This window comes from Engraulis encrasicolus, chromosome 18 (assembly GCF_034702125.1).
Source record: "Engraulis encrasicolus isolate BLACKSEA-1 chromosome 18, IST_EnEncr_1.0, whole genome shotgun sequence".
In the NCBI taxonomy this organism is placed as follows: domain Eukaryota; kingdom Metazoa; phylum Chordata; class Actinopteri; order Clupeiformes; family Engraulidae; genus Engraulis; species Engraulis encrasicolus.
This window is the reverse complement of record NC_085874.1, coordinates 10,348,510-10,362,434: the sequence shown is the minus strand read 5'-3', so window position 1 is coordinate 10,362,434 and position 13,925 is coordinate 10,348,510. Positions and strand designations below refer to the sequence as shown.

Here is a 13,925-nt window from a genome sequence, read left to right as displayed (position 1 = left end):
AGGCTACTTTCAAAGTTGAGAAAAGAGCTATGTTGTTGTACAATTCTCAATTTTACCTTGTACTCGAAACTCTAACCTTGACATCAGCTTTGTCTTAAACTCCATTTCATGAGCTCATAAAGCAACAATCAAAGTATGCACATTAATACCGGATTTTGTGGCCGTCATTTAATTACTGCTCCACTGTTTCATACTTTGACAGCTTAAATTGATAATTAAACTGAGCTCATTGGTAAAATTCATAACATATTCAACGTTCATAACAGGCACCCCCCTGGTCTCCATAAAAGAAGTTTCGAAGTAAATTTTGTCGTTGAGTTGTTCAGAAGCTAACTGGAATTCTATTTATAGACCTGCTACAGTCTAGACTAGTTTGCGAGCGCTCTGGTGTGAGAGGGTTGCTTGCTGCATATCGTGGAAAATGTCAGCCCAGCCTTTCAGTGGCTTTGTGGTCGCACTGAGCTCCACTGCACACTTCTGCTTCTACAAACCCTCACCCTACCAGTGTTGATTATTAACATCCGGACAGGATGTGACATAGTTTTTTCCATTTGCTGTGCGAAGCTCTGTGTGTGCGTGTGTGTGTGTGTGTGCGTGTGCGTGTGTGTGTGTGTGTGTGTGTGTGTGTGTGTGTGTGTGTGTGTGTGTGTGTGTGTGTGTGTGTGTGTGTGTGTGTGTGTGTGTGTGTGTGTGTGTGTGTGTGTGTGTGTGTGTGTGTGTGTGTGTGTGTGTGCACGCGCTCACATTTGTGTATGTGTGGTGTGTGTGTGTGTGTGTGGGGGGGGGGGGTGTTAGGGGGATCTGGGTATGGTGCTAAAAGTGGTTCATCATGCTTGCCCCTTTTAGCACCACACACCCCCACCCCACCCAACGAAGCACCATTTGCATCCTGTTTTTGCTACTAAAAAAGCACACACCACATGAGACTGGGTGACATATGTGTCAAATGTTTGACTCTGCACTGCTGACAAGTCATTGTCAACCCTGGTCAAGACCTACTTCCAAACTACCAAGAGAAGCGTTTTTATATAGGTAAAACAAATGATTGATTAAATTAAGTTAGATTGGGTTTTTTCTGGTCTATCTGTGTGCTATGAGTTTGGATATGTCTAAGCTTGTGATTGCAACATTTCCCTTACTAACTTGAAGTTGCACCCCATCTACAATCCCCCACCCCCACACCCCTTACCTCTACCTTTGCCCCCACCTCTCTCACTGTGCACTGGAACAGATTGCAGAGGGGATGGCCTACATCGAGAAAAAAAACTACATCCACCGAGACCTGCGGGCAGCCAACATCTTGGTGTCAGACACATTGCTCTGCAAGATTGCCGACTTTGGTTTAGCGAGAATCATCGAAACAGAGTACACAGCCAAAGAAGGTAGAGTAAACCGTGCAATGTAGACATCTTGCACGCACATTATCACAAATTCAAAATGTAACCGAAGATTTCAAGAACACTCACAGCCCACCCGATATTAGCAGAGGTGAAGTATATAAAGTAGAAGTAGAATTAAATTCATGATGTTCATGATAGTTGCTACATCTGTTATTCCACTGTACCTAATAAGTGTACTGTAGATACACATACTACATTGTAACGCTGACCCCTTAACATAAATTGTTCACCAAAGGTTAAAACTCTGCCACAAATTTGTTCCAACCAGCCAAGGCCAGTTACTGCACCCAATGAAGTCACCTGTGTTGGAAAGGCACATGTGGCGGATTATTTACTTTTCTAATACTTCTAGCTCTGGATATTACCAATTGCGGAAGTTTTCTGTGCCTCATTTAAACACACTGAATGTTCTGTAGATGAAAGTTGCAACAGCAAAGACTGTTCTCAAGCAGTTGAGGGTTTCTGATGCATCTCCTTCCAGCTTTGCATTGAGTTGATAAGGGACAATCTGATCATAGCTTTCAGACTTTTAGCACAGTTTTTTTCTCGTTTCTGCTGACATATCTTGAAATCCTTTATCGTTTCATCTGAGTTAAACAGAGAACGAAAGCATGTTCACACGGCATGAACATGGAACATGTTGCTAAATTATTCAAACTAAGCTCTGTCAATTGTGGTGTATTCCACTAATGGATTAATATTTTTTTTATCTTTGATTTTTTTAATTTGTCTGACTGGTTGTCTGTCTGATTGTCACTTGGTTGTCTTTTACGTTTCCTTCTTTCTTTCTTTCTTTCTTTCTTTCTTTCTTTCTTTCTTTCTTTCTTTCTCCACACCCACAGGAGCCAAGTTTCCCATTAAATGGACCGCCCCTGAAGCGATCAACTTCGGGACCTTCAGTATAAAGTCAGACGTGTGGTCATTTGGCATCCTCCTGACTGAGATCGTCACCCATGGGAGGATACCTTATCCAGGTAACAGCTTCATCAACCAGGACCCAGGGCTGGACAACCCAAGTTCAGAGAGTAAAATTCAATGAAACAGCTGATCCCAATTACCACACCCCTTCAGCCTGGTTGACGAGCTAATTATTTAGTGACATCACCTCTGTGGGTGCAGGTACCGGGTAGAAGGAATATCTGGCAGAATCTGGCAATTTACATCCTCAATCTGGGGGTGCATTTCTCAAAAGAGAAGTTGTTAGCCTGTTAGCAACTTCGGTAGTTGCCAATGGGAAAATGCATTGAAAACAACAAAGTAGCTAATGTAGTAAGCAACTTTGGTTTCGAGAAATGCACCCCAGTTTGCTTACCCCTGCGAGGACCCCATGTGACCATGTTTACTCTGGTACAGTTCACAGAAATTTCTACAGTATGCACTGAAATCCCCATGCACCACAATACTCTAAACATGCTTTAAAGCTATGCAGGGTGTTCCAGTCATCCCTGGGTGTAGTCTCCTTGAAGTGCCCCAATAATATTTGCCTGAATTTCTGGCCCTGGCCCATGCATGAGCAACAAAGAGGACAGAACACAAAGAATGTCCCAATCCTCGAAAAAGGGAATCTCAACCATCCTTTTGTCCATCACTTTACAATTTGGATCATTGCCATTCTGCAGCAAAATGTACAATAAACAGGTGTCTTGAAATTATTTTTTAAAAAATCTAAATGTTCCCAAGAGAAACTTGACCTTTCTTCTGTCGTTCCTTGTAATAATTCATCATACGTTGGGACTTTGTCATTATGGTAAAAGCAAACGATAGCATCTTTAACCCTGTCATACAAACTTTTTATAGCTTATTGTCTTTCAAAACGTGGGACCAAATACACTCTAGAAGATGTTAAATCAACTCTCTAAGAATTGAATTAACATTGTATTATTTACTGTGTATGTGTCATCCTTTGACACACACATTGGGTACATTTTGATATGGTACTGTTTGTCATACAGATGGCAGACTCAGACTCAGTGATTTTTGACCTATCCCATCCATTTACGCAGAGGTGGAAAGTAACTAATTACTTTACTCGCGCTACTGTAATTGAGTAGCTTTTTTGTGTACTTGTACTTTTTAAACTACTTTTTAAAATTTGTAATTTTACTTTTACTTGAGTACATTTTCTTTCGAGTACTGCACTTCGGTACATTTTACAGCACAATCGTTACTGAGTTTAAAAACAAAAAAAACCTCTAGAATTCTAGCCTAGTTTATAAAGAGTTGGCGCGTGCGACCTCTCACTCAAACGCTGATGGCTGACATGGAGGCTGACGATGGAGATTCACTTAACTCACAGGAGATCAACATTAGCTGTTCTTCCTCTAACCCAGTGCACCCCTTGCACAGTTAGAGGAAGAAGACGCTGATTGTTAAAAAGTAACTTTTTACTTTCACTCAAAGTACATTTTATATTATTTACTTTTTACTTGAGTAGATTTTTTGACTGGTAAATTAACTCGTACTTGAGTACATTTTCAACACAGTAACAGTACTTGTACTTGAGTACAATATTTTAGTACTCTTTCCACCTCTGTGTACGTATACTGTGCTTGATCATGGTTCGGTGTCCGTCCCCTGCAGGCATGACCAACCCGGAGGTGATCCGGAACCTGGATAAGAGCTACCGCATGCCGAGGCCCGAGGGCTGCCCCGAGGAGCTGTACGAGGTGATGATGCGCTGCTGGAAGGAGCGGCCTGAGGAGAGGCCCACCTTCGAGCACCTCCAGGACCTCCTCAGCGACTTCTTTGTGGCCACAGAGGGCCAGTACGAGATGCACCCCTGACAGGGGCGCAAAGTATACCCCTGCAGCCCCCGTGAGGCAGGGGGGCCCATACGAGGTGGGGCCCTTGACTTGAAGAAACGAACCCCCTCCATATTATATTCGGCCATCTTATTTCGTTCGGCGGCCCATTCTTGGTAGCTTGCAGGGGGGCCTGAAGTACTGACGTATGACCCAGACTCTGTTGAGGTTTCAAATGTTTGGATCTAATTTACTGTTCCCAGTGAAGGAGAGGTTCGATAATAGATTTTTTTTCTTAGTTCTATAAATTAAGTCGAATGAATGACTTTTGGTGCGATGGACATCCTTAATTTACTTTTCACTCCTAATTAATTAATATTTCTCCAGTATCCGTCATCACCTAGCCTACGGCAAACGCATGACTCTCTGAAAGAAAGGTAATACCAGACAAGAACAAAAATGTGTCAGCATACACCAGATCAAGAATATGTCACTAAACCCACACAGGATAAAAAGACAACCTGGATGCATCGGAGCCAGACACAAGTGCGATAACATTGACAGAGATCAAGCAACAGACCTGACAGTGGACTTCCTGTCACAAGAGACTTGTTTTTTCCATGAATGACTTGGGGACTTGAGGCAAGAAGGACCTATTGTGGATTAATCTGTGTGTTGGACAATGGTGTGCTCTGAAGAACTGGGAAACTCACCAGTTTCCATGTTGTCCATGAGACATCTGAGAAACGATTTCAAGGAGTTTGCATGGGGATTCAGTCATCATGGCGTGAGCTATTGGCAAGAAATGCTACATAAAGATACTCTGGAAAAGTGTACTTATTTTCATGTTCGGACCATAGCCGTGCACAGATAGGGACGAGGTGGTGCTAAAGCACCTGCCTCTTTGCCCTACTGGACATCAAATGCCCCTTTTGAACGTCCTTTTCATTTTTTGTCACAATGTACTGTTCTCCATGTTGACATGATAATCTACAAATGCTTCATCATCAAAATCATGTGACAATAATGTCCCGAAATAATATAGCCTCCATAGTCTAGAAAGGAAGCCGGATGTTCCACATGCCTCCCAACACTCCCATCTTCAGCACCTGCCCCCCAAAAATTCTGAGCATGCAACTGGTTCTGACAACAATGTGAGTGCTATAGCTCCATCGGAAAGATCCTTCCCCCCTTTAGAGACTGGAACATGGACACACATCTCAAAGAAACAGCTGCCTAAATAGGGGAGTGCATAAGCACCTATGGTATCAAAAGGACCATTCAACCGAGACTCAAAACATTGTAATGTGTGGTCTGATCACAAAAAGGTTAATTGCAATCGTGATGCATTTTTAGGCATCCAAAGTCAGAGCAAGTCTGTATAACAATATCTAAAAAAAATATATATTTTTTTTTGTAGTAGTAGTAGTGAAAGGTATCTGACAGTGTTTACATCTCGTAGTAACAGTCCTTGTTTGTAGGTCAGAGTTGTTCATAGGTGTCCATGACGCACTGTTAGCAAACATGCTTCGAACAGATTGCAGTAATTAGGCTGAGGAACATACTGCAAGGTTTGGAGAAACATTACTGCAAATAATATATACCGGTGCCTAGGAGCTCGTGTTTTGAATGTAAATTGTGTGTATTTAAGGTTTTTATGATGTAACAGTATTTTGATGTATATGAAGCATTATTTCACATTATTGTATCATGGAATCTGTCAAAACATCTACCCGAGACTCTCCTCTCAAATAACATATTTATAACTCTTACTTAGAAGGAATGTGTCGTTTTTTGACACATACATTGTGTCCTGGTGAATTTAACACATAGTGTGTGGAATGTGTGACACAACATTCGTATTACTCAATTAAAATCCTGTGTCAGACACATTTTGTGTTAAAAAAATGCACATTAATTATTCTTATTTAAAATGTATTTCAAATTTATAATGTAGCCAAACACTCGTCACAAACCAGGAGTGTGGCTTGAATATGACTCAAAAATGTTTATTTCATTGATTCCCTATTATTACACTATTGTTACCCCTACACACATATGACACATCTATCAATTGACACCAAATATGTTGTCCCTGAGCACACACATTCAAATGTGCTGTCCCTTAGCAAACACATTTTGGGTCATTTCTCACAAAGCACTTATTAGGTGTATGCTAGCATTTCCGGTAACACTGTAGCCAATATACAGCAGAATAAAGAAGGGATGTTTGGTTTTGCGACACATCTCAAACACCATCTGAATAGACCGAAGGTGCTGAACAAGCAGGCCAGGCTTTGAGTCGCTCTGTTTAACACACTTTAGGGGTCTGCTCACCGGAGAACCTCAGAAGCCTCAAAAAGAAACACGTTATTTGTGCAACTTCTGCTTATGATAAACTTTTGAACACTACTTTAAACTTATGGTCTGATGCAATGGCATACTGTTGCAAAAGGGAGCAATGATGGTCGACCCTTTAAATAATTCAAACGTGTGTGTGTGTGTGTGTGTGTGTGTGTGTGTGTGTGTGTGCGTGTGTGCATGCGTGCGTGCATGTGTACGTGTGTGCGTGCGTGCATGTGTACGTGTGTGCGTGCGTTCATGCCAACGTGCGTTCATGCCATCATGCATATGTGTAGAAGAAAAGGCCAACATACTTCCTCTTAGCACACTGTCATTCATTCTTTTTTACCTAAGCCTGCTGGGAAGGAGAACTGAAGGAAAAAAAACGCTTCAGAAAATGTTACAAATATTTAAACCACCCACTTCCTTCCTTCCACTTCTGTGCCATCATTTCCCTGCTCGGTAAATTACCCCAGGGGCTGTCTGTCTGGCACACAACTACAGATAAGAGCCGCTAAATGGCACCAACATCCCATAACGCTCATCCTGGTGCTTCCTGTAGCTGGGGGCAACTCGGCCCCTGCAGTTAGCAGTTGAGTTGAACTGCCAGAGGGGGTTGGAATTTAGAGCCACAGGCTTCTTGGGTCCCACAGTCCCACTAAACACACACGCGCGCATGCACGCACGCGCACACACACACACATATGCCTGGTGGCAATCAGGGCTTGAACAAGATTGACACAGGTGGTGTTATTCAGTACTTTGTTGTATGCTGAAAACTGTCCGACAGAGTCATTACAATGTGCCAAAATAGCGTCCCTGGGGGTCAGGGTCTAGGTTAGCATTATGTTAAAAAGATTTATAACGTTCATCCGAGGCAATTCTAGGGTTAGGAGGGGCCCCAAGCAAAAATGCAAAGGAATGAACATTTGAAACAAAATTGCTACTACTGTAGCAATGTGCAAGCTGTTATTCACCATATAGGGGCTTGGAGGCCCCAAGCAGCTGCCTGCCTAGCCTGGTGATAAGATGCGCCTCTGACGTTCATTATGTCTAACTATGTCGATAGCACTTGCGTTTTTCTTTTACTTCAGTCATGTAAAAGGTCTTTTACCAAACATGTTTCAACGGTAATACTTCCGTCTTCATCAGAGGGTCACAGGGATGTTGATGTGTTACATGCTTAAAAACCATGAACAGGGATAAGAGGGCACACGTGTTCTCCCACACCTGGACCACCATGCTATAACAGGACAAATCTAACAGCAGGAGGTGTGACCAACCTGTCATTATTGACAGTGAGGTCTCACCTCCACAACAACATCAGCGGATTTTAAAGCAGCTCAACATCCCTGGGACCCTCTGATGAAGACGGAATAGTTACTGTCGAAACATGTCAGGAAAAAGATAAAACTTTCACATGTCTGAAGTAAAAGAAAAACTTAAGTACTATGCTAAAGACGTACACATAGTATGCTGTGTAGATTTGTCGTAACAGCACAGTTATCTGTGTTGTAGATCCCCTCCTTGGCGAAACAGGAAGAGGGTGAGTCAGCATTCCGCACATGCCGTCACTGGGCGTTAATGTGTGCCGACACATTCTTCACCGCTGTCCCTGCTGAGCCTGTGACTGGCGCTACAGTAGCCTCCAGGGCACAAACAGAGCAAAGGGTCGGGCGGTAACAGCATCAAAGCATGGCCTTCAAGAATCGAATAGGCACCATGACCTCATGTTGGGTGAAAAGCTGAGGGCAGGCCAGTTCAGTTTAACCTCACTGGGTGGTGCCTCACCGAGACTATTTCCTATAACAGTCAGAGAAAATTACCTTGGAAAAAAAACAAATGAAAAAGGAATGTGTGTTTTTCACTTTGAGGAGGATTTGTCCTCTTTTAAATTGGCGTAATCAAAGGCACAATGGGATGTTGGCCAGTCGAACAACTGTTTCGGTCGGTACTCTGGGGCTGACACAGAACACACTGTCTATCACAGTTATTCAGAATGCTTATGGGAGTATGAATAATGACTTTCCCATCTGTTCAAGTAATGTATTGCATGGCTATTGCCAGCTGCGCTTTGCACATGTTGCGTCTCCATGCTGTCTGTTGTTTAAAACAGGGACTATCTAGATATTAACCAATTACAATAGATGCAGACTTTTGGATTAATTTATGATATTAATGGAATTTCATTTTTTAAAATGGAATTATTTTTTACCAACCATGTTAAACTGTTAAACTGTTTAAGGTGAATGTGAACCTGAATGCCTGTGCGTGACTCCTCACTAGAACTGTTAGTTCATAGGATTACCCTATACTGTATACCATTTCTATTGTGTCAGTGTTGTGTATTCTGGATGGGCTCATAGAGCTCAGAACTGGAGGTAGACCAAAACATTTGCCTTCAGCAATATGTATTCTCAAACAGCCTGCACAAACAACCTACTTTGGACCGATTCTGGAAAAAAATATTTTAAGACTCATAAAACTATTTAGAGTCCCTTTAAAGGAGAATTCAGGCCAATTTCAACATGCAGTTGGTTATTTACATTTAAAATAAACGTCCTAGAAATAATCAGAGTATCATCCCATTGTTGTATTGTAACATGTCTGCTGGTGCTGCATAAATGTTTGAATGATTTATTTTTTAATGGAAGCAAAACATGTCCCTATTGGAATGGCCAGGATTTCAGAAAGGGCTGAACAAAAAAAAAGCTGCATTGTCACTCAGGAACTGACGTCGATTGTAGCATGAGCAATACAACATGTTGAAATTGGCCTGGACAGTATTCTCCTTTAGTGTTTGCTTGCTGATTGAGCCCTATTGCCTGATGTCATATGATATATAGACGATAGCCACTGCTTGCCAACAGACCTCTTTAAGGTATTCCTGTTCTCTATGCACTTAAAGGCACTAATTAGACACACTACCTGTCGGATTACTGGCGCACACTCATTGGGAAATGGTTGGATTAAATGCTGTTAGTGTTTTTCACTGTCCACAGTAGACAGCCCTGCTGAATCTTTAATTGGTCTGATAAAGCTGTTTGGCTTTTGTGCAAGCTCCTCTGTTGTATGTGCTGTGTGATGACGATTTGGCTGTGTTTCCGCTGATGTACCTCGCTCGCGGTGCATGCTGTATGCATCAACTCCTCTCTGCTAATGGATGCTTTGGCCTAAGTGCTCCTCTCCGCCACATCTATTAACCAGGCCCCTTAATCTCTGTCTGTCAGCAATGTGAGCCCAAACAACGACAACACAAATGAGCATGTGATTAACCGAGCCAAACAGAGAAACGAGGCAGCAGAGAGAGAGAGAGAGAGGGAGAGAGAGAGAGAGAGAGAGAGAGAGAGAGAGAGAGAGAGAGAGAGAGAGAGAGAGAGAGGTTTGTTTGTATAGCAGGTTTTTGCCTGCAGGTTATGTTTGTATGCTTGTTTACCTTTTCCGTGGTTTTTTTTTTGTTATCATGGGATGACAAATGGAGGGAGAGGTGGAGGAGGAGGTGGTGGTGGTGGTGGTGAATGTGAATGTGAATGCCTGCGCTCAGCAATACTTGTCGCCCATATGACAGGCCCCTGATTACGGCACTGATTCACAATCTGTGAGTGGGGGAAAGAGGCCCCCGAGGACCCATCTCAGGTGAAAAATGCTTATCTGCGAAAAAAAAATGCATGAGAGGGTGGAGGGGAAGGAGTGTGTGTGTGTGTGTGTGGTGTGTGGGGTGTGTGTGTGTGTGGGGGGGGGGGGGGGTTGGCTGACCCAATTAGACACCATTATTGCAATGCAATCCACTTTGGGACCACACATCACACACCATATACAGTAGGCTACTGTATGTGGGGCAATTTACTACCAGAGGCATGAGCGTTAGGGAATAGGCGTGAAAGATGGTTTGTCTTTACCTGTAGTCTGTTATACACTGCAGAATCCTTATGGGCCTAGTGGAAAGTGAACGGTATAGAAAGAAGAAGTTGATGAATTATTTCCCAGGCTGAATTACAAAGAGCAAAGGTGCACTGCACAAGATGGACATGTGGTGTTGTGTCATTGTCAAAAGTAGGGACACTGTATGTGTGGTAAGATAGGTATATCTGATTTCATAATGTACACTTGTTCACCCATACTGTACACAGGAGTGCAGAATATCCTGCAGTACTGTCCATATTGGGCTGGCAGGTATGCACTTGTGCGGCACCGCACCTGGAGTTAGGGTTGTGATTTTTCAGATAGGCTCTGGATACGTAACCTAAAGGATATTCTATAAGGAAGGATATTATCCTTGTATCTTCAGCATGGATACTAAGGATATTATTTATTTTTACAGTATATTTTATATAGGCCCCTAGTTGATGTTATATTAGGAAGAGGGCATTGCCTACCCCTGACCCCCAAAATGTAGCATTGTCAGTTTCAATTTTTTCCGAGTAGGCTAGACTTTTATTCTCCTATACCCACATATACATTCTTCCACACTAAATTTCAGATTCCTGATTGGCTTTTTGTTTTGCCACTATAAGGGGGATTTCCTAGCGCCTGTTCATGCCAGTGTTGGAGGAGAAGAGGAAGTCGGTTGGGTGTGAGAGAGATGTCAAATGGGATTAGGAAATGACTGTAGGTCACTGGGGCCAAAAGTGCTTAGGGACGGACACCAACTGCAGCTCCCACAAGACTCACTGACATCCAAAGCACAAGGAGGCTTGAAGGTACAGTAGGGCTGCAGTAACCTATGTAGTAGCCTAGCTGTGTTGGGCCTGATCAACGTCTTGCCACTTTAATCAAAGTGACAGCTATATGTTTCTGTGTATTACAATCTTCAACATTATGATAAGAAATCAGCATTAAAACCGTATTTGGCTCTTTGTGTAATCCCTTAATCACTTAGTAGCCTATATTTAAGTACCACATTTCAATGTTTAAACTTTCAAGTTTCGTCTCTACTGTGTAGGCCTAGATTTGAGTTGACGCATTGAGTTAATACTGAGAGCTGATTGATATTCTGAAATACAATAAATTATGATCAGCCTATTGAGGTAATGACAATTAGTCTAGCCCTAGAGACAAGGAGTGCATCTTAATATGCGACCTTGCCTCCTCCACTTGCCTCCTCCACTTGCTTCTCGTCATGATGACATCACTGACAACAGCATTATATTTCAATGTCTTGCAAAAGCTCAATTGTAAAGTCTTTTTCTCATTTGCAATTGGGATAGTGAATGAAAAACAGTCCCTCAAAAGTTGTTGTGGCGAGGCTGACAGCTGGGAAACTTTATCGTTTTCTCCACGGAGGAGGGGCCAGGAGGCGGGACGAGGAGACAAGCACAAGTGGAGGAGGCAAGGTGGCATATTAAGATGCACTCAAGGCTTTGGGTCACAAGACCACTTCACAGTAGACCACTGCTGTAAAGAAGGATTTAAAGTGACTGAAGAGAGCTGCTTCATTCACATGGATCACACAACCACAAGGGGGCGATAACTGTCTTTCTTGGCTTGGTGGTGAGCCTGCAAGTTCCTTCATCTCTGACTGGTACACTGTAATACGATGGAAAACATACAGTAGGCCTACTCTAAAATATAATAGCATGATAGGCATATGGGTCATATCAGGGATCATGATTAAAGGAAGATCAAAGGAAGATTAAAGGGTGTGTTATTTAGGCCTACAGCAGGTGAATATTGTTTTGTAAACAGATCTGTAAAAGGTAGAAGTACACTTAGAAGTACACCTTGGTGTTCACATCACAAATGACTTAGCATGGACAAACAACACACACAACATCATTAAGAAATGAAAGTTCAAAGTTTCCACACCCATCCTAAAAGCCTTTTACTCCTCAGCAGTGGAGAGCATCTTAACAGGGTCCATCATCACCTGGTACGGAAACGCCACAGTGCGTGAACAGAAAGAACTACAAAGGATAGTGCGCTCTGCTGAGCGCTGTATTCGTCAACCTCTGCCTGCCGTGAAAGACATATACACAAAGAGAGTGCTATCTAGGGCCCATAACATTCTCAAAGACCAGTCACACCCAGGATATGGACTATTTAAAAAACTGAGATCTGGAAGGCGACTGTGCTGTCACAGAGCTAGAACTGAAAGACTGAGAAAGAGCTTTTTTCCTCATGCCATTTGCTTACTGAATTCCTCCTAATTACATTGATTGAACACACACACACACACACACACACACACACACACACACACACACACACACACACACACACACCACACACACACACACACACACACACACACACACACACACACACACACACACACACACACACACACAAACACAAACACACACACACACACACACACACACACACACACACACACACACACACACACACACACACACACACACACACACACACACACCTTTTATTTTTATTTTATTTCTTCTTCACCCTTCTTCTGCACACTTGTTTTGCAACGGCCATGCATTTCATTACAAGTGACACGAAAGTGTCTCTATGTACATGACAAATAAATATCCTTGAATCCTTGAATCCTTGAATCCTTGAGATGCAAGTGGCCAGTCGGAGCATGCTTTTGTTATGAGCTTCCTGGAATAGGTTTGCTATGGGCAGCCCAATGATCTTAGAGCAGATTTTAATTTGCCGTTGGAGTTTTGCTTATTGTCTTTTACAGAGAGGCTATTATACCAAGCATTTGAGAATACTTCTACTTCTACTTTATACAACTCTGGTTGTAAAGGTTGTGTCTAGACTCTAGAGAGATAAACATGCCAGAACCATAGGCATGCACAGATAGGGATGAGGTGATGCTTTAAGCACCTGACCCATTTGCCCTACTGGACAAAAAAAATCATTTTTGAAAGTTGCTTTTTTTGTCACAATGCACTGTGGTCCATGTTGACATTTTCAAATGCTTGATGATAAAAAGCATATGGAAGTTCCAGTTCCAGTTCCACATGCCCCCTGCCGCCCCCCTCCATTGAGCACCTGCCCCCCAAAATATATTCTTACTCTATTTTTTGAATACTTTGATAATAAAGAAATAAAGAATTGACATAAAAAAGGCAGGATTACACTCTTACCTCAGTAAGTTAACTCTGTGCAAGTGGTAAATCTAGTAGGCTAAGTGACCAATGAGGCCTTAAGTGAAACTGTAAGTGACATTGTTTACGCACTCACTCCTTAACCTAGATGCGTTAGTCACTTACTAAACCATCTTTTTGGAAGTTGTGTGCCCGAGAAGGCCATTGCGAATCAAACGAAAAACAAAAACAAGAATAAATTGTGTTTGTGCCAAATTGTGTGTGTTCCATGGCTCTTATAGAATCACAAATAATGACCAAAAAAAATACATTCTGCACTTCCAGGAAAATTGCTGTTCTATCCACCCATCCCACCTGCATCCCCTGATAATGTGCACTCCATTTCTGGGGTTAGTGGTGTAATTTGGCATGTGTTTCATTGC

The 13,925-nt window shown here is 42.4% G+C and overlaps 1 protein-coding gene across 2 annotated transcripts in view; it reads left to right on the top strand.

The window, feature by feature from the left end:
* Positions 1 to 4,230, top strand: part of blk (BLK proto-oncogene, Src family tyrosine kinase) — an 18,823-nt gene extending 14,593 nt beyond the window's left edge. For both annotated transcript variants that reach the window (XM_063222983.1, XM_063222982.1), the window contains 3 exons: positions 1,232 to 1,382; positions 2,243 to 2,374; positions 3,981 to 4,230. In XM_063222983.1, the coding sequence (XP_063079053.1) occupies positions 1,232 to 1,382; positions 2,243 to 2,374; positions 3,981 to 4,183 (486 nt within the window). In that variant the 3' untranslated portion in view covers positions 4,184 to 4,230. The remainder of the gene's footprint in view (positions 1 to 1,231; positions 1,383 to 2,242; positions 2,375 to 3,980) is intronic.
* The last annotated feature ends 9,695 nt before the right edge of the window (positions 4,231 to 13,925 follow it).